Below are 21981 nucleotides of genomic sequence, written 5' to 3' on the forward strand. Positions count from 1 at the left end.
GCTATGACTCTTTTTCACCCGACCATGCCTACGCCCTCAAGTGTTGATTATGTTTCCATCTGTCAAATTCTTACTGTTGTGTATGCAAGGTATTCACGTCACATCTAAAACATTGGGAGGCACTTGCCAAGTATTCACACTGCACTTCTGGCCTCTTCATTAATGCTCTTGTACGACTCCTGCAGAAGCTTGGTGTGAGATGGAAATTAAAATCCTCTTTTTACAAGTAAGAAAACAGACCTTTGGGGTAACTCACTTGGTATTGTTTGGCTGGCAAATGGGAATGCTGGGATTAAATCCAGATCAGTCTGAGGTAAAAGCCTGTGCCCTTTTCTGGTCTTTGTAAGCTTCTGGTTTTTGTAATGCTCTTTGTGAGCATTTATTGAATGCAGATTGCATGTCAGCAACATCTTCGTGTTGGGTTTTTATTTTGTTACACATTTTTATCCATTTATATGTGTTTTCCCTCATTTTATCTTTGTTTTCTAGAGTATAAGCTCTCAGGATTGTGACAGGAACTGGGTAGTTACTTTAAAAATAATGATTGTTTCTCTCTGTAAAAGTTGTCCACTTATGGTAGAAAATTCGGAACATACAAAAAGTATAAAAAGCTGAAAGTTATTGGTAATTTCACCACTTCTAACATTTTAATGTGTTTCCTCCCAGATTTCTGTAGACTTTCTGGCAGTGATTTAATAGCACCCTCCCTAACCCCTCCTCCCCTCCTATGTCTCTGCCCATCCTGGCTTGTCTTTCTCTTCAGCCTGAGCAATCCCCTCATTCAGTGATTTCTGCTGAATTCTCCTTAACTTTCTAAAGTACTTGCTGTTAGGAGTTGCATTGGGTCCTCTAAAAAGATAGGTTGAAGTCCTACCTGTGAATATGACCTTATTTGGAAATTAAGATGTGGTCATTAGGGTGGGCCCTAACCCAATGTAACTGGCACCCTAATAATAATAGTAATAATAATCTGTGGTGCACACGGAGGTGCCGTGTGAAGACACAGGGAAAATGACTGGGAGAGATTGGTGTCATGCTGCCACAAGCCAGCTGAGGGCTGCTAGAACCTGGAAAAGGCAAGGAAGAACCCTTCCCTAGAAGCTTCCGGAGGAACATGCTCCTGCCAACACCTTGATTTGGGACCTCTAGCCTCCAGAACTGTGAGATGATTAACTTTTGTTATTTTAAGCCGCTGGTTTGTGGCTTGTCACAGAGCCCTAGGAAGCAAATACACTTGCCCATCAGGACTTCCCCCAGTGTCTGCCTTGCTTGTTTCCAGTCCTTGGGAAACTCATTACTACCTTTCCTCCATCCTCCTCCTGGGCTGTTGAGCCAGGTTGACTGGTTCTGCTACAGAGTCTTGCTCTCTGACTTCAAGTGGGCTATTTGAACTCCTTGGTGAACAAACTTTATTTTTTCATCCCTTGACTTCCTTTTACATTTTTGGTGGCAGTGATTCCAGACCATTTCCTCCTCTTTCAAGGCTTCATGAGCCCTGTCATACTACCGTAGGGGAGGCAAACTTTACCTCTACCTGTCTAAGTTTTTGGCTGGGCCTCTGACAAGAAATCAGATTAACAAGAGAAAAACAGTTTACTAACACACGCAGCACACACCATGCAGGAGAAACCTAAAGTGAAGAGCAACTCAAAGTGGAGGCTTAGAACTCTGGTTTACGTAGTACCTTTAATAAAGAACAATACATTTGTGGAGGACAGGAGGAACGTCTTAGCCTTCCAGGTGTGGCAGTCTGTGGGAAGGTAAATGCATATGAGGAAACTAATGGAGGAAATGTTTGCAGATTCCTCTTTGGTGTTGTCTCCAGCAAAAGGAGAATGTATATCTTGTCTGCAGGCAGAAAAAGGGGAGCTTTTTCTGGGTTTGCTGCTCTTAATTGCCTTCAGCTCAAAATAATTTTTATGCTAAAGAGGCATATCTTGGGCTGACACATTCTGGTTTCCTTCACTATTATTAAAGAACTTGCATCTTTTACAGAGAAAAATATTCTTCTCTTACTCCACCTAATATATATATATATATATATATATATATATATATATATATACACACACACACACACACACATATATACATATATACATACACACACATATACATATATATATACACACACGTGTATATAATACATATATATATATATATTTTTTTTTTTTTTGCCTCTTTTGTGAGTCTTGATATTGGCTCCCCTCAGGTATGAGCTGGGACACAGGTATCATATTTACTAAAAATGAAGTAAACTCATGATGCTTCTGATATACAAACAGGACTGTAATAGTTTTCAGTGTTACTTAGGGATTTTTCTGAGTCTTTACTATGTTAACATGTTATGACATATTGGAAGAGGTATTTATTACACAGGATTTCTCAAGCTTATTTCACCACAGAAACTAACTGAGGGACTAATTCAGAGACTTTCCAGAAGATGGTTTGGCAATAACTATCCTACACTTTCTCCAGATGGTCTTGACTCTCTCAGATTTCAACCTAGACTTTCACTGCCTTGCCCTCAAAGTTGGTGGGTATATGCATTGGTGCTCTAAGCACCAATGTCTACACTGTGTGACAGTGGATAAAGCTCTGCTAAGATCTTTTCCCCTAGAGACTGGGCTTTTGTTATGTAGAGCATTCTAGGCACATTTTTCAGTGATTTCTGTTCCTCCCCCCTCCTGACTCTGGTAGGAGGAGATCTTTCTCAACTTTTCATTCTGAGAATTTGGTGGAGTTCCTGGAGTTAAACCCATGAATATATGCTCTCCAGCCCCCTGCCCAACCCTGCAGCTCCAAGAAGTTTCTCATCCTTAAGCTAGCCCACACTCAACCTCACACTCAATCTTCATCGAAACCATTATTTATTCCTATAAGTTTATAGCTCTGTTGGATTTTGCTTCAGGTAAGGAGATCTTAGCTTTGCCTCTGTGGATTTGCTTGTCTATCCAGATTTTGGGGTGGCAGTTTGCCATGCAACCTAAATTCTCTGATGAGTGCAGGAAAAGCCATTACTTTTCAGTTTTCTCATCTTTTTCTTGTAAGGATGTGAGTTAGGACTTCCCAATTCTTTACATGTAGGAGCTGAAACTGCAAGTCTGTCATAATATATCATAATATTAAAATAGGCTTCTTGTGAGACCTCTGTATGGTTAATTGTGTCAACTCGACTAAAGGGTGCCTAGATAGCTGGTAAAACATTATTTCTGGGTGTGTTTGTGAAGGTATTTCCAGGAGAGATTAACATTTGAACTGATACATTGAGTAAAAAAAGATCATTTTCACCAAAGTAGGTAGACATTGTCCAATCAATGGAGAGCTGAATAGAACAGAAAGGCAAGTTTCTCCTCTGCATGAGCTGGGACGTCCATCTGCCCCGGGGACATTGGCGCTCCTGATTCTTGGGCTTTCAGATGTGGACTGGGACTTATACCATTGATCCCCGATTCTTGAGCCTCTGGACCCCAACTGGAACTTACACCATTAGTTCTCCTAGTTTTCAGGTCTTTGGACTTGGATTGAATTACAGCACCAGCTTCCCTGAGTTTCCAGCTTGCAGACAGTAGATTGTGGGACTTCTTGTCCTCCATGGTGACGTGAGCCAATGGCCAGTGATCCATCCATCTTATTGCTTCTGTTTTTCTGGAGGACCCCTTGCTTTTTTTTTTGTTTGTTTGTTTTAAATCATTTAGTCTTTCCATTCTTAACTGTTATTCTTAAACTATTCACCTTTAAAGTTATTGTTTCTTTCCAACATGGCCCAGCAGAATAGCTCCCACAGAGAAGGGTGGTGAGAGGAAGGGCTATTCTTCTATCATCAAGGTAGTGACAAGAGAATATACCGTCAATATGCACAAGTATCCATGGAGTGGATTTCAAGAAGTGTGCCCTTTGGGCACTCAAAGAAATTTGGAAATTTGCCATGAAGGAGATGTGAACTTCAGATGTGCACATTGATACCAATGTGGGCCAAAGGAATAAGGAATGTTTCATACCATGTCCATGTGTGGTTGTCCAAAAAACAGCAAGGATGAAGATTCATCAAACAGGCTTCACACATTGGTTACATATGTACCCATCATCACTTTCAAAAATCTACAGGTAATAGATGTGGATGAGAACTAGCCACTGATTGTCAAATAAACGTATAAAACTGCAACAGAAAAAGTTATTGTTTGCTATAGTTGGATGAAAATATATTATTTTGCTAGTTCTTTTATTAGTTTAATTTTTTCTAAGTTTTTTCCTTTTTCTCCTTTCTCTAGTTTTATTGTATATTTAAAAAATAAATTCATTTTATCTCCTCTACTTATTATTGATACTTCTTTTAAAAACCTTTTTAGTCATTGCCATGGGATTTACAGTATACATTTTGAAAAAATCTGAATCTACCTTCAAGTAACGTGTCACTTAATGTGTAGAAAGAGACTTTATAATAGTAGAACTTGTTTTCCAGTCCTTGTTCTATTGTTATCATACATTTCACTTTTTTTGGAGGCAATAAAAACCCAATACATTGTTACTTTTAATGTTTTAAACACTTACTTGCTTTAAACATCTTCTGGTATATTGAAAGTGTAAGGGGGTATGAACTGACAACAACAACACAAAAAGGTGGAAAGGAGACACAATGAATAAACCCAAGTAACTGAAGACTCAAGAGATTTTGGAAAAATGACTTATAACTTATAGACTACATTCCTGCAGCCAAAGAGACTCAGGAAAGAGAAAATCACAGCTCCAGAATCTAGATGTTGACACTTTAGCCTTCTATTCTTCAATGACCTGGCCTATTTTCAGGGTTAAAAGAAAGAATGCAGAAGATAGATAATTCCTTTTTTTTTTTAAGCTTATTTTGAGGGGGAGAGGGGCAGAAAGAGGGAGACGGAGAATCCCGAGCAGGGTCCACACTGTCAGTGCAGAGCCTGATGGAGGGCTTGATCTCATGAACCATGAGATCATGACCTGAGCCAAAATCAAGAGTCAGACACTTAACCGACTGAGCCACCTAGGCACTCCAAAGATAGATAACTCTTAAATGGAAAAGATTTCCAGAGTCAAAGGGATCAGAGTTCTCTGAAAAAAATTGAAGGTTACAATCTGTCTTTCCTTAGTTTTACCATTATCAGTGTCATAGTGTAGATGTGTGGAATGCTTATTGACATATCATTCATTTTTGGTTTCTCATTTAGCATGACATACACTTTCAGGTCTTTCTTCTTTGCCCATTGTAAGAATCTCTTTTAGAATCGCTTTTAGTTGAACTGTTTAGTCCATTTATATTTAATGAAATTATTGATATAGTTGAGTTTAAATCTATGAACTTGTTTTAAATTTTGCCTTTCTGCTTTTAATCTAATACTCTTTTCCTGTCTTCTTTTGAGTTAATAAAATGTTAAGTTTTATTTCATTTCAGCTTTTGGATCACTTTAGAGCTATACTTCTACTAAAAAATAAAAGATTTTAGGGGTGCTTGGATGGTTCAGTTGGTTGAGTGTCCAACTCTTGATTTTGGTTCAGGTCTTGAGCTCAGGGTTGTGGGGTCGAGCCCTCTGTTGCACCCTACACTGAGTGTGGAGCCTCCTTAAGATCTCCTCTCTCTCTCTCACTTCCCCTCTGTCCCTCTCCCCTGCTTGCATGCACTCTCTCTCTCTCTCTCTAAAATAATAAATAAATAAGTAAATAAATTAATTAATAAAATAAAATAAAATATTTTAAATTTGACATTTAACATTTAAATTTGACATTCATTTTGGTCAACTGTTCTTCAACAAGGGTGTCAAGAATACAGAATGGGGAAATTATAGGCTCTTCAAGAAGTGGTTTTTGAGAAATTGGATCCTTATGCAAAAAACGTGAAATGGCTTAAAGAATTAAATGTAAAACCTGGAACTGTAAAACCTTGATGTTGGCCTTGGCAATCATTTCTTAGATATGACACCAAAAGCACAGTCAGCAAAAGCAAAATAAATGGTATTACATCAAGTTAAAACATTGTACAGCAAAGTAAATGATCAACAAAATGAAAAGGCAACCTATGGAATGGGAGAAAATAGTTGCAAACCGTGATCCGATAGAGAGTTAATAACCAGAATATATAAGGAATTTCTACAACTCAATACCAAAAATAAAATAACCCTATTAAAAAAAAGGGGGGGGGGCAAAGGCTCTGGATAGACATCTCTCCAAAGAAGACATACAGATGACCAACAGGTACATGAAAAAGTGCTCAACATGACTAATCATTGGGGAAATGCAAATCAAGTCTGCAAGCAGATATAGCATCACATTTATTTGGATGGCTATTATCAAGAAAGCAAAAGATGGGAAGTAGTATGGAGGTTCCTCAAAAAATTAAAAATAGAACTACCATATGAGCTAGAAATCCACTTCTAACTATATATCCCAAAGACTTGAAATCAATATCTCAAAGAATAATCTTTGAGATATTAATAAACTCATGTTTATTGCAGCATTATTCACAATAGCCAAGGCATGGAAGCAAAACTAAATGTCCATCAGATCATGGACATCATGATGAATAGATAAAGAAAATGGTATGTACATGCAGTGAAGTATTATTTGCCTTTAAGTCCTGCCATTTTTGACAACATGGACGAATCTGGAGGACATCAGTTAAGTGAAATAAGCCAGAACCAAAAGGACAAATGCTACATGATACCACTTACACATTTATGTAATCTAAACTAGTCAGACTCATAGGAGCACAGATTAGAGTGCTGGTTGCAAAGGACTGGGGAGGGGGGAGGCAGAAATGGGAAGTATTAGTTAATGGTTATAAAGTTACAGTTATACAAGAGGAATAAGTCCTAGAGATATGTTGTACAGCATACATACTATAGTTAACAATATGGTATTGTATACATAAAATTTTGGTAAGAGATCCTACGTTAAGTGTTCTTATCACAAAAAAATAATAAGGCAGGAGGAAATTTCGGAGGTGATGGGTATAGATGGCATAGATTATAGTGATGGTTTAATGTATGTACATTTATCTCCAAACTCATCAAGTTTTATTCATTAAATATGTATAGCTTTTTGTATGCCAACCATACCTCAATAAAGTGGTTTAAATAAAACAAATACCTACTTATTTCTCCTCTGAGTTATCTTTTGATATACACTATTTAGAGTTATGCTATTAAGAAATATTTGATATTCTTCTGGAGATCTTTCTGTTATTATTTCTAATTCTATTGTGACCTGAAAAACAGTTTGTATGACTTAAATTCTTTTAAAATTTATTGATGCTTGGGGTGTCTGGGTGGCTCAGTCGGTTAAGTGTCTGACTCTTGATTTCAGTTTGTGAGTTCAAGCCTCTTGTCGGGCTCATGTGGAGCCTGCTTGGGATTCTCTCTCTCTCCCTTTCTCTCTGCCCTTCTCCCCCCTCAAAATAAATAAACTTAAAAAAAATTGCTGATGATTTTATTATGGCCCAGAATATAGTCTATCTTGATAAACATTCCATATGCACTTGAAATATGTGTATTATTCTTTTGTTGAATGGAGTGTTCTACAAGTGTCAATTTGGTCTATTTATTTATTTTTATTTTTTTAACGTTTATTTTTTTTATTTTTGAGAGCGAGAGACAGAGTGTGAGCAGGAGAAGAGCAGAGAGAGAGAGAGGGAAATATGGAATCCGAAGCAGGTTCCAGGCTCTGAGCTGTCAGCACAGAGCCCGATGCGGGGCCGAACCCATGAACTGTGAGATGATGACCTGAGCCAAAGTCGGAAGCTTAACTGACTGAGCCACCCAGGTACCCCCAATTTGGTCTATTTAGCTAATAGTGTTTTATTATTTCCTCAAACATTCATTCATTCTTTTATTTATTTTAACTTTAATTTTAATTTTAATTTATTTTTATTCTTGAGAGAGAGAGAGAGAGAGAGAGAGAGAGAGAGAGAGAGAGAATCCCAAGCAGGCTCTGAACTGTCAGCAGAGAGCTCGACATGGAGCTCGAACCCATGAACCTTAAGATCATGACCTGAGCTGAAATCAAGAGTCAGATGCTTAACTGACTGAACCACCTAGGCACCCCTCTTTTTTTTTAAAGTTTGTTTATTTATTTTGAGAGAGCATGAGAGGGGGAGAGGCAGAGAGAGAAGGTGAGAGAGGACCCCAAGCAGGCTCTGCACTGTCAACACAGAGCCTGACGCAGGGTTCTATCCCATGAACCATGAGATCATAACCTGAGCCAAAATCAACAGTAGGATACTTAACCAACTGAGCCACCCAGGCACCCACCTGAAAAAAATTTTTTTAGCCCTTCTATCTCTGCTCTTTCAGGACTCCAGTTATATGTATATTAGGCTGTTTGAGGTTATCCTAAAGATCACAGATGCTCTGTTCATTATTTTTTAGACTTTTTTTCTATCTTGTTTCATTCTGAATAGTTTATATGCTGTCTTCATATACTGGTATTTTCTTTTGCAATGTCCAATTTGCTGCTAATTATTTTGGAGTGTTTTTCATTATAGACACTGTAGTTTTCAACACTAGAAACATGTATATTTGTTTGTGTTTTATCTTTCTTGTCTCTACTAACATGCTTAATATTTCCTTTAGCATTTTGAACAGATGGAATACAGTTGTAATATGTGCAATGTCTTTGCTAATTCTGTCTGCTCTAAACCACATAATCAATAAGATACCTTAAATTGGTATATTGAGTATCAGTTCTGGGTTGGTTTCAAGTCACATTTTTTTTTCTATTCATGATGGGTAATATTTTCTTGTTTCTTTGCATGCTTGGTAATTTTTTATTGGATGCTAGACATTATGAATTTTACCTTGCCATGTTCTGGATATTTTTGTATTCCTACAAATATTCTTGAGCTTTTTTTCTGGAATGCAGTTAAATTATTGTGAATTGAATCCTTTTGGATCTTGCTTTTTAGGATTTGTTAGGCAGAACCATAGCAGGGTGTAGTCTAGGTCTAATTATTCCTCAAGACCCTTCTGCATATTGCACCCAATACTCTAAAACTGTTTTTCTGGTTTGGTGGTGGTAACAGGCACCGCTCCTGGCCTGGTCCAGATCCAGGTACTGTTCCCCCAATATTTTCAGGTAATTTTTTTCCCAAGCGTTGGGTAGTTGCATCAAGTGCATATGCTGGTCAATACTCTGCTAAATACAAGAGGGAAAGCTCCTGAACATCTCTGGATTTTTCTCTTTGTGCAGCTTTTTTTCTCTCTAGCATACTCTGACCTACAAATTCCAGTAAGCATGGAATTTTCAGACTATCAACTCCATATTCTTAATTCAGGGAGTTGGTTTGCTTCCACTGGTTTCTTCTAGCACTGAAACCTGGAAACTCTTAGGGCAGGGATCACTGTCCTTTTAAAAAATCTGATGTTTTGTATCTTAAATTGTTTTTTTCATGCATTTTGTGCATTTTTTAGTAATTTCAGGCAGAAGGGAAAATCCCACCTGTGTTACTCCATCTTTAGAACCAGAAGTCCCTACAAGTATGTTTTAAGCAATTAGAAAAGGATTTTTCTCACACTCAAACCATCTCTACCTCTCGTTCTGATTTTATTTTCACTAGACAACACGTTTTACTTAATTGGAATTCTTGAGTACCTTAATACTTGTCATATTCTAATTGTATAACTTGAATGTTTAATATACATTATTATAAAGTAATGTGGATTTATGAACAGAGAAATTAAAACAGATGTGTTAAATTTCTGGCTTTTTTCCAAACCTATCTTGGTAATATGATTACATAAAATTATCTGTGGTCAGAAAACTCAAATTCTGTTTTAGGTAATGAGAATGCATCAGTGAAGAAAACATCTTCTGCACAAATCAGAATGTAGCTCTGCCCTTGTAGAGCTACATTCTTGTGGATAATAATAGCTTACACGTACATAGAACTTATTATGTAACAGGCACCATGACACTATTCTGTATGTTTTAAACATATTAACTTATTGAATTCTCATAAAATCCTGTGGAGTATATATTATTTTTACCACCATTTTTCAAAAGAGAAAATAAGCATAGCTGTTGAAGTAACTAGCCTGAGACCACATAGCCAGTAAGTACTGGAACTGGGATTTGAATTCAGGATCTCTGGGCCCCATATTCCTCCGCTTAATCACTGCACCAGGCAGGTTCTCTCAGCAGACTATGTTGGTTAGGAATCTTTCTTTTCTTCAGTCTTGAATTGTATTTTTATCCACCTAATCTTTTTTAGACTGAGAGGTGGATTAATATTTTCTTCCAACAGTGAATCTCTGTTTCTCCTGTAGTTCCTATAATTTGCTTAATTGAGTGTTGTTGCTGTGTTGGTACTTACATTTCATAACTACTATATTTTCATTATAGATTGCATCCATTTTTACAGTCTCTTATAGATTTCAATGTTGATGTTATATACACTTCAGAGAATACCCTTTAACATTACAGTATTTTCTTTGTCTTTCATGCCTTTGGAATCGAATTTGAATTTTTTAGATGCTAAGATAAAAATCCTTATTTTTAAAAATGTTAATTTAGCTCTGCCCATCCTTTTATATTTAGCTTTATGAACTACTTTTTTTAGAGTTACATTAAAAAAATTTCAATAGAGTTCAATTTTTCTTTGTGACCTAATTTGAAAATATTTTTCAGTGAATAACTGGATTAAGTCCATTTACATTTATTAATAGCTCAGCTATCTTTGTCCTGTATTCTGTCACATTGTATTCATATGTTTTCTGCTCTTATTTTTAAAATCTTTATACATATATCTACTTTTTTCCTTTTAAATAGTTCTGAAATTTAAGAAAGTTGTATATTTTTATCCTAGTATTTTCCTTCATAATTAATTTTACATGACACCTTTAAACCTGTTTCTAAAAGCAGTTTTATTAGTCTTCTATCACGACAGTCCTTTATGCTCAATAAGGATTTTGATCTTAACATCTAAAAAAGGCGAATTCAATTAAATAAATAAATGAATCTTCAGGTTATGTTAATGACACCCTCTGAAAATATCTTGAAATCATTCCCTGCTACAGTCTTAGTCCAAAGCACTATTGTTTCTCCTTGGAATGGAGCAGCAACTTCATAAGTGGCCACACTGCTTCTGTCCTTACCACTGGTATATGTCCACCCTCCTGCATCATCTAGTGTAAATTAAAACATGTAAATTTTATCTTGATATTCCCTTGCTTAGAAGCTTTCTAAAGACTCTGTATGAAACCTTCAAGGCCTTGCTTTTTCTCTTTTTGGACTCATGCTTATTTCCCTGACATCATCTCCTACCTCTTTCCTCACTGTAGCTCCTGTCACTTTGGCTTCCTTTCAGCTCCTCAAGTACACCACACATTTTCCCAACTCATGGATTTTTAACATGTCTTTGCCTTTATCTGGACCTCTTTTTGCTTTTAGTTACCTGGTTAACACTTAGCCTAATTTAGAGATCTTAGCTTAGATGTCACTTCTTTAAAGAGGCTTTCCCTTATGACCCAGTCTAATACAGCAACTTCTTTTGTTTTACTCTGGCATAGTGAGTTCTTCTTTTATCACACTTTAGTAGGTGTGTGCACTGTTTTGTCCTTTATGGATTCTTTCCCTACTTCTGTTAAAGTCACCCCTTCAAACCGTGGTTTCTTTGTGATACTACTTTGATCCAGATCCATGTGATTCTGGTGGTTCTGTTACCACCCTACCTCTCCAACCCCTGCAAGAGACAGGCACTGGTCCTAGGCAAGTCCATCATTTATCTGCAGGCTTCTGGCACACAGTGATTCCTCCAAAGAGTGGCCACCAGGCTAAACTGTTGAACAGAATTCTTTTCCAGAGTTTTTTAAATTGGAGGTGATGGAGTATTAGATATTAAGCCATAAATATGGCACCAAAGTTTCCAGCTATATGTGTGCCCTCTATATAAAAATTCCTGAGAGCAGGGGGACATGGGTAGCTCAGCTGGTTGAGCGGCCAGCTCCTGATTTTGGCTCAGGTCGTGATCTCACAGTTGTGAGATCGAGCCTTGTGATGGGCTCTGTGCTGAGCATAGAGCTGCTTGGGATTCTCTCTCTCCCCCTCTCTCTACCTTTCTCTCTCTCTATCAAAATAGATAAATAAACTTAAAAAAATGCAGAAGCAAGGTTGAAGGATATAAAACCAATGTACAGAAACCTGTTGCATTTCTATACACCAATAACAAAGCAGCAGAAAAAGAAATCAAGGAATTGATGCTATTTGTAATCACACCAAAGACAATTAGATACCTAGGAATAAACCTAAGCAAAGAGGTAAAAAAGAGCTGTATTCTGAAAGCTATAGTACACTTATGAAAGAAATTGAGAGGACACAAAGAAATGGAAAAACATTCCATGCTCATGTATTGGAAGAACAAATATTGTTAAAATGTCTGTACTACCCAAAGCAATCTACGCATTTAATGCAATTCCTTTCAAAATCCCACCAGGGGGCGCCCAGGTTGCTCAATCAGTTAAGCATCAGACTGGATTTTGGCTCAGGTCATGATCACATATTGGTTGGTGAGATAGAGTCCCGCGTCCTGACAGCACATTGCCTGCTTGGGATTCTCTTCCTCTCTCTCTCTGCACACACCACTCGACTCATGTTATGCTCATGCTCTGTCTCTCAAAATAAATAAATAAACTTAAAAAAAAATACCGCCAGCAATTTTCACAGATGTAGAGCAAACAATCCTAAAGTTTGTATGGATTCACAAAAGACCCCAAATAGCCAAAGCAATCCTGAAAAAGAGAAAACTGGAGGCATCATTATTCTGGATTTCAAGCTATATTACAAAGCTGTAGTCATCAAGACAAGATGGTACTGGCCCCAAAACAGAAACATAGATCATTGGAACAGAATAGAAAATCCAGGAAGGGATCCACAACTATATGGTCAACTCACCTTTGACAAAGCAGGAAAGAATATCCAATGGGAAAAAGATAGTCTCTTCAACAAATGGTACTGGGGAAACTGGACAGCAACATGCAGAAGAATGAAAATGGACTACTTTCTTGCACCATATACAAACATAAATTCAAAATGGATGAAAGACCTAATTGTAAGACAGAAAACCATCAAAATCCTACAGGAGAACACAGGCAGCAACCTCTTTGACCTTGGCCATAGCAACTTTATACTAGACACATTACCAGAGGCAAGGGAAACAAAAGCAAAAATGAACTATTGGGACTTCATCAAAATAAAAAGCTTCTGCACAGTGAAGGAAGAAACAAAACTAAAAGGCAGCCTATGGAATGGGAGAAGATATTTGCAAATGACATATCTGATGAAGGGCTAATATCCAAAATCTATAAAGAACTTATCAAACTCAACACCAAAAACAAATCATCCAGGGAAGAAATGGGCAGAAGACATGAATAGATGCTTTCCCAAAGAAGACATCCAGATGGTGGTGCCTGGGTGGCTCCATCAGTTAGACGTCTGACTTTGGCTCAGGTCATGATCTCGTGGTTCATGAGTTCAAGCCCCGCATTGGGCTCTGTGCTGACAGCTCAGAGCCTGGAGCCTGCTTCAGATTCTGTGTCTTCCTCTCTTTCTGTCCCTCCCCTGCTCACGCTGTTTCTCTCTTTCTCAAAATTAAACATTAAAAAATTAAAAAAAAGAAGACATTCAGATGGCTAACAGACACATGAAAAGATGCTCAACATCACTCATCATCAAGGAAATACAAATCAAAACCATGGTGAGATATCACCTCACACCTGTCTGAATGGCTAAAATTAACAACATAAGAAACAACAAGTGTTAGCAAGGATGTGGAGAAAGGGGAACTCTCTTGCACTGTTGCTGGGAATGCAACCTGGTGCAGTCATTCTGGAGAACAGTATGGAGGTTCCTCAAAAAGTTAAAAATAGAACTAACCTATGACCCAGAAATTTCACTACTAGGTATTTATGCAAAGGACTCAAAAATACAGATTCCATGGGAGACATGCACCCTCATGTTTATAGCAGCATCATCAACAATAGCCAAACTATGGAGAGAGCCCAAATGTCCACTGACTGATGACTGGACAAAGAAGATTGTGGTATAAACACACACACACACACACACAATGGACTATTACTCAGCCATAAAAAAGAATGAAATCTTGACATCTGCCATGGCATGGTTGGAGCTAGAATGTATTATGCCAAGTGAAATAAGTCAGTCAGAGAAAGGCAAATACCATATGATTTCACTCATATGTGGAATTTAAGAAACAAAACAGATAAACATATCAGAGGGGGAAAAGAGAGAGGGAAACAACTCATAAGAGACTTTTTAAAAAAGATTTTATTTATTTATCTTGAGAGAGAGAGAGAGAAAGCAGGCAAGCAGAGGTGGGGCAGAGAGAGTGAGAGAGAGAATCCCAAGCAGAATCTCTGCACTGCTAGTGCAGAGCCTGACTTGGGGCTTGAACTCATGAACTGTGAGATCATGACCTGAGCTAAAATCAAGAGTTGGATCCTTAACTGACTGAGCCACCCAGGCTCCCCAACCATAAGAGATCCTTAACAATAGGGTTGATGGAGGGAGGTGGGTGCAGGATGGGGTAGATGGGTGATGGGTATTAAGGTGGGTACTTGTTATGATGAACACTAGGTGTTGTATGTAAGTGATGAATCATTTAATTGTACTCCTAGGACCAATATTGCACTGTATGTTAACTAACTGGAATTTAAATAAAAATTGGAAAAGAAAAAAAATGCTTGAGAGAATAAGATCAACACAGAGACCCAAGCCAAGATGAAAGATGGGAAAAGAAGACACATTATTCACGCTACTGAATCTAGCTGATTCTGAGATCCGTTCAACCATATTCATTGCTGTGATTTCACACCTTTCCCTTAAGATAGTATAAGTTTTCTTTTATATCACTTGAGTATTGTCACAAGAGCACTGATCAATACAAACTTTTAGCCTAACATGATATGTTATATTTGTTTGTTTGTTGTATCTGTAAATCCCATGAGGGAAGACGCTATGCTTGCATGTTAATCAGTGTACACATGGCACCCAGTATTGTGCTTGGCATATAGCAGATGTTTATCATATATTTGTCAAATAAGTTAGTGAATTATATAAGTACCATATATGCCTTAATTAGAGAAAGATTATATTCTGGTGAGAAAGAGAGCACCAGCTTAAAGTATTAGACAGTAGGTTTTGAAGAAAGTAATGATACATTCAATCTACTCAAAGAATAAACAAGATAAGTTCAGTGAAGTAAGACATTTTAGTATTTGAGTTGAGATAGAGAAACAAAGAATAGTTCAACATATCCCTATAATGGAGAGGAAGAGTAGGATATGAGGATGAGATGGTAGTAAATACAAAGAAGATAAAGAGATATGCCATTTTCTTTTTTAACCTTTGTATCTGAAATCTTTTCACATATTATATTAATGTAGTCTGTAAAATTGGAGTTTGACCCATAGTCAGGGTGGGAAAGTCTAGTGGTTAATTGCTTGCTTCCATTCCTTGACTTCTTTTCTATGATATGGCACATGAGGAAACCTTCTAAAGTGTGTTGTGGGCAATAGGGATTAGATCTTTCTCAGATTGTGCTCTCAAAAGGGTTGGATGGAAAGGGGCTAGGGTGATCTGAGTTCTAAGATGAAAAACAAGCTAGGGACTCTCGGGATTGTTTGTCTCCATAGTTAATTGGCCCTTGGAGAAGATACTCCCATGTATCTTCAGATCTACACTCCTCAAAATATCTCATTCCCCTGACCCCTACAAGTAAACTTTAAGCAAAGTCCTTTGGGAATGCTTATCTCAATTCATATGGCAAGTCTAATTGGCATCTTGAGTAATGGTTTCCAGAAAAGATTCAGGATATGTCCCCTGGGTTGGGATCCCTGATGCCATATATTTAGTGTCCTCAGTTTGCTTCAGATGACATCATAGGTCTTCTGAATTAGAGGGATGTTCTATTTCTCACAGATGCTGCTCCTCTGTCCTCAAGATTGGTTCATGTCAGGACAAGTCTATCCTCATTCTCACCCCTATGATTGCTGCTGAGAAAAGATTCATGCAGTTAGGAAGGGGCTTATTCTAAAAACACCAGTGCTAGAAAAAAAATTCTAGTTAAGCAGAAAAGGAAGTATAAAGCTAAGAAGACAGTGCCTTGGGTGATTCAAAATAGGGGAAAATCCAAAACAGATGTTCTTTTGACTCTGGGCTCATTGAAGATTAATCTAATATTAAATGCAGCTTCTTAATCAGGTCACATTAATGAAAATTTTTATTGTCCAAGCTTGCATTTCCATTTTGGGATAGAGCAGTGGCTCAGATACATGTTTAGAGGCAGAGGAAATATATGCATGATTCAAAGGCCCCACTAGTAGAGGTTAAAGAAGTTCAGTTACTTAATCTGTCATGATGTGCACTGCCGAGTTCAAAATCTGAGGACAGATTGCAAGAGCATTACAGAATTACAGTTACTGTTGTTCCTGATGATACTCTGTCACTAGGATAATTAGTGTCAACAATGGTAACTGTGTAGGACAATATCTTTTATGCCATTCCACTGGAATTTAAATGGCGATTTCCAGGATTAGACAAGGAAGTGTGATGAGCACCTCAGAAAAGACCTGAGTGATCAGTAGCCACTGTGTGAGTCAGTGTGGACCTATCCAGCCCTCTCTATTCCACTTCTGTATTTGTTCTGCCCACAAGTCTCTGCAGAAGGAATTCCGGGTAAGGTAATGCTGGGGCTTGAGGTATCTAGGAGATCTTTATTAGAAGTTAGGGTATCCTCTGGTATTGTCAGCTTATTTCCCCATCTCTTTAGTCAAAGGGTGATATTTGGACAGTTTGTGAACAAAGTTGCCAGAAATGGCAGAAGAAAAAGTCACTTGAGGGCCACAAATCAAAATGCGAAATTATTAGGAAAGTTGCCTAAGAGAGGAAGGGACATGAATCAGGTGATGGAAAAATTTACACTGTGGAGACTTACAGAGAAAGATGGAAACCAAGAAGGAAGGAGATGGGGAAGAGTATGGATATCTAAGTAAAAGGGAAATATGTGGATGTTTTGACTGGGTTGGAGTGACTGGAGGGAGCATGGGGAAGGTTGGGCTCTTAATCCACAAGAGGCAAGTTTGAAATGGCAATGTGAGGGGGATGGCCAGATAGATAATCCCAGACTGCATTAATTTGGAGAGAGAAAATGTGACCTCTTTCTTAGTGAGAAAATTATATTTTGAAGAATACATTGAATTCTGAGTTATTTGGTTTAAAAAGTAAGTAGATGATCTGGAATGTATAATGATCTAAGGAAATGTTCAGGAGGAAAAACATAAAGAGGGATGGCTGGGGATCAATTTGGACTATTATTCTGCTGAGTTGAGCTTTCCCATGGAGACCAAACTATCATTCTGGTCAGTATTCACATAAAAATTAGATAAAGGGCTGATTGGGAAATCTGGATGATTAAATTTCATAATCCTAGTTTTATCAGCCCGATTTGAAGGCTCTCGGGTCTACCCAGAACATATCTTTTTTTGTGTTCAGGTACATAAATATGGTGGCTTTGTTATGTGTTCACTTGGCACCTATACACAACTCTTTAAACTATCCTTAACTTCCCAATAAAGACAATACCAAGTTACCCTTCCACCTAACATGATACAACTATCCCATGTATAATGAAAAAACATGTTATCCTTTTCCCAAGAAGAGAATATAAGACACATCAAGCATTTCCCCATAAGAGGATACAAAATCCTCTTTTTGTCTTTAGGTAAAATTCATTATACTCCTATCTGATTATACTCCTGCTTTTATGTCCTATAGCTTAAATGCTGAGATATTTAATATTTAACTATATTAATCTAGTTAAATTCATACTGAGATATGAAATTAATTATATTAATATATCTTTTGTTAGAAAAAGGGATGGCCAAGGGGAAGAAAACAAAAATATTTGGGTAATATACATGTACAAAATGTTCATATTAAAATAAGGAAGAAATGCCTATGACTATTACACTTTTGGTTTCTATAGCTGGTCACATGGTCATGGCTGGTGTTTATAACTGTTTCTTTCACTACCCATTCCATATTTCCTTTTTCCACAGGGTCATTTTTCCTTGCCTGTGGAGTGACCCAAACCTTCATTCTTGAAGGATCTGGGCCATTAGCAGTCCTGTCTGAACTGGGTTGTTGTAGTTTTCCGCTGACTGTTATCACAGGACATTTGAGTATAGAGAGACACCATAGAAAATACCCTACATCCCTGATGTGCTCCTTCTTATCCCCATGGTATAGTAGCAACTCAGTTTTTCCTTGCTAGTCAGGATCAATCACACCAAGCCAGTAGAGTAACCTCCTTTGCTTGTTGATTCAGTGATATGAGGATCCCAAAGTGGCAGGGTGACAGTCTCAACTCTGAGTAAATGGAATCATTGTTGTGTCACCTGGTGGAAGAATACTTCCCCTTGGAACTAAGACCTCTAAATCAGCAAAGTCTAAAAGTGCAAGGACAGGAAGCAAGCATTTTGCTGGGGGACAACAGTTACAGACATTATAGTAAGAGGACTCACTCCCATTTCTACCTCTTGATTCCTGGTCCAGTGAACCCTTGCAATAGGAGAAACAGCACTCTAAGCTGGATGCAGACTTAGAGCACATACCACATTCTGGAGGACATCGCTCCATTGTGTTGTTACTGAGTTTTCAAAAGGCTGTTCTACCATTCTATCAAGCCAGTTGTTTGAGGATGGTGGAAACTCTGGTAAGCCCAGTAGATTCCATGAGCATGGCCCCAATCCCACACTTCATTTATTGTGAAATGAATTTCTTATTCAGAAGCCATGCTTCTTGGAATACCATCATGTTGAATAAAGTATTCTATAAGTCTGCAGGTGGTAGTTGTGCCGGTAGCACTATAGGCAAGAAAGGTGAAACCATATCCAGAGTAAGTGTCTATTCCAGTAAGAACACAGTATTGTCCTTTCCACATTTGAAGCAGTCCAACATAATCAGTGTGCCACCAGGTAGCTGGCTGATTCCTTTGGTGAATGCTGCCTTATCAGAGACTCCGTGTTGGTCTCTGCTGTTGGCCGACTGGGCACCCAGCAGTGGTTGTAGCTAGACCAGCTTCAGTGAGTAGAGGTCCATGTTGCTGAGCCCATGCATAACCACCATCCCTGTTGCCATGGCTACTTTGCTTGTGAGTCCATTGACATGAACAGGAGTGACTGAAAGTGCTAACTGTGGTCCACAGAATGCGTTGGTGCTTGGATAGGATGACTTATTTTGTGGACGATAGTAATGGGTATTTCTTCCCTATTTTTATACAAATATTTTGCACATTTTTAGTTGTATGCAGGATAGTTATGTTAGGCAGAAGAATGACTTTGTTGTGTTCATTGGCTTTAAGGAAATGTGTATGAATGTCCAGCCAACAGAGGATGGACTCTGGTGGTTTTGTAATATGTCCTTTTTGCTAGGGTGAATTATACTTCCCAGAATTCCCATTTTTGTGCTTTTCTGGTGAAGATGGGCCATAGGAGAGATTCTAAGGGAGATTTAGAGGGCATAAAGGAAGTAGCCATTTTGTAGTTTACATATGTGGTTGCTGATCTGCTGACTTAATCTCTTGGTGTGAAAGCAGCTGTTGGACCTGCGATTGCTCTACGTTTCCCTGGATCCTCCTAACTTATCCTCTCTGATTTCTGGGCCAGGTGTGCATGTTTAGCCTCATTAGGAAGAGCCCCTGCTTCTTCCAAATAACCACATCCCCCAATTCCAGAGGCAACAAGAACTGACATGGGTTTCAGTCTGCCCTCGTGGGGTTGTAGCTCAGGCTTGTATATTCCAGTCTGCCCTTGATCTACCACCCTTTATATACATTTTCCCTTCCTTACCACTTGCCCTACAGACCTCAAGTTCCACGATCAGACACAAAGGTGACAACCTTATATAGACAGCTTAACCAGCTTTCACAACTGTGTAAGGCCAAATTTTTGTACAATCCACTAAACGTATATGTTTATATTTATACTTATAAAAAAGTACACATACTCATAAGTATCTATATAAAGTATATAAAATTTAGTGCACATAAAGTATATATACACATATAAAAGCATATGTGTGTAAAGATATACACATATATAATGTGTATAAAAATACACGTATATGAGGTATATAAAAATATATAAAATATACATCATATATGTGTATAAAAATATATGTGTATATACACATGTATGTGTATATATATATTTCTTCCTTATGTGTATACACACACACACACACACACACACACACACACACACACACTTCTTCCTTAATGAGGAGAGACTCTTGTTTTGAAGAATGGCACTTAACAGAATGCAGATATTCTGGATTTTCAGAGTTAATCACGTTTGTGAAGAGAGATTTGAGTTCTTTTTCTAAAAGTTTATTTCAATAATTAGAGCTGTTGAATAATCAGAAATAGAAAAAAATTCTCTTCTCAAATTCTTTGCTAGATTAAAAGGTGCTTACTGTCAGGTGTGCTGAACCCCGGTATTTCTGATATCACACTCATCTCTTTCCTCTTTCCTCAGGACTGAGAAAGGGGACATGTGGCAGAGGAATCAGACCTCTCTGGCAGACTTCATCCTTGAAGGGCTCTTTGATGACTTTCTCACCCATCTTTTCCTTTTCTCTTTAACCATAGTGGTCTTCCTTATTGCGGTGAGTGGCAACATGCTCACTATTCTCCTCATCTGTGCTGATGCTCGGCTTCATACACCTATGTACTTCCTGCTCAGCCAGCTCTCCCTCATGGATCTGATGCATGTCTCCACAACCATCCCCAAGATGGCTACCAACTACCTATCTGGCAAGAAGACCATCTCCTTTGTGGGCTGTGCAACCCAGCACTTCCTGTATTTGTCTCTGGGTGGTGCTGAGTGTCTTCTCTTAGCTCTCATGTCTTATGACCGCTATGTTGCCATCTGTCATCCACTTCGCTATACTGTTCTCATGAACAGAAAGGTGGGACTGATGATGGTGGTCATGTCGTGGTTGGGAGCATCCATAAACTCTCTAATTCACACAGTGATCTTGATGCACTTACCTTTCTGTGGGTCTCGAAAAATCCACCACTTCTATTGTGAGTTTCCAGCTATTTTGAAGTTGGTGTGTGGAGACATCACTGTATATGAGACCATAGTGTACATCATCAGCATTGTACTTCTCCTCCTCCCCACCCTCTTCATTTCTACATCGTATGCCTTCATTCTCCACAGTGTCATTCAGATGCGTTCAGCTGGGAGTAAGAGAAATGCTTTTGCCACTTGTAGCTCTCACCTCATTGTGGTTTCCTTTTGGTTTGGTGCCTGCATCTTCTCATATATGAGGCCCAGATCCCAGAGAACTCCACTGCAAGACAAAGTTGGTTCTGTGTTCTATAGCATCATTACTCCTACCCTGAATCCTTTGATTTATACTCTCCGGAATAAGGATGTAGCCAAGGCTCTGAGAGGAGTGATGGGGAGGGAGATTCTCACTCAGAGATGGCAATTGCAGTTATCCTGAGTATAAGAGTGGAATGGGGGGTGCTGGGTGGCTCAGTCAGTTAAGCCTCTGACTCTTGATTTCAGTTTAGGTCATGAACTCACGGTTCATGAGATTGAGCCCTGTGTTGGGGCAGAGAGCACAGACCCTACTTGGGATTCTTTCTATCCTTCTCCCTTCTTGCTCTTTCTCACACTTTCTCTCAAAATAAATAAATAAGCTTTAAAATATAAATAAAATGTTAAAAAAAAGAGTGGAATGGGATAAACTCCTTAGCCGATCTGTGTAAACCTCTAAGACTTTTCAAGGCTCCAGATACCTGATGACTATTGCCAAAATCAAGTGGTTAGCATATAATTCCAGTATTCTTGTGGTCTCAGGCATCTAAGCACTGTAGAGCACTATCTTGGCCCATTTGGGCTGCTATAACAAAAATACCATATACTAGGCAGC

The 21981-nt window shown here is 38.3% G+C and overlaps 1 protein-coding gene across 1 annotated transcript; it reads left to right on the forward strand.

The window, feature by feature from the left end:
* The first annotated feature begins 20589 nt into the window (after window positions 1-20589).
* On the forward strand, window positions 20590-21660 carry LOC106981190 (olfactory receptor 2AE1). Its single transcript, XM_015079321.3, has one exon. The coding sequence runs from the start codon at window positions 20590-20592 to the stop codon at window positions 21547-21549; it is 960 nt and encodes a 319-aa protein (XP_014934807.3). The 3' UTR covers window positions 21550-21660.
* The last annotated feature ends 321 nt before the right edge of the window (window positions 21661-21981 follow it).

This window comes from Acinonyx jubatus, chromosome E3 (genome assembly GCF_027475565.1).
Source record: "Acinonyx jubatus isolate Ajub_Pintada_27869175 chromosome E3, VMU_Ajub_asm_v1.0, whole genome shotgun sequence".
Classification (NCBI taxonomy): domain Eukaryota; kingdom Metazoa; phylum Chordata; class Mammalia; order Carnivora; family Felidae; genus Acinonyx; species Acinonyx jubatus.

What these genes read in the sequence shown, in the direction of transcription:
- LOC106981190 (XM_015079321.3), top strand. Translation starts at nt 20,590, where the DNA reads ATGTGGCAGAGGAATCAGACCTCTCTGGCAGACTTCATCCTTGAAGGG.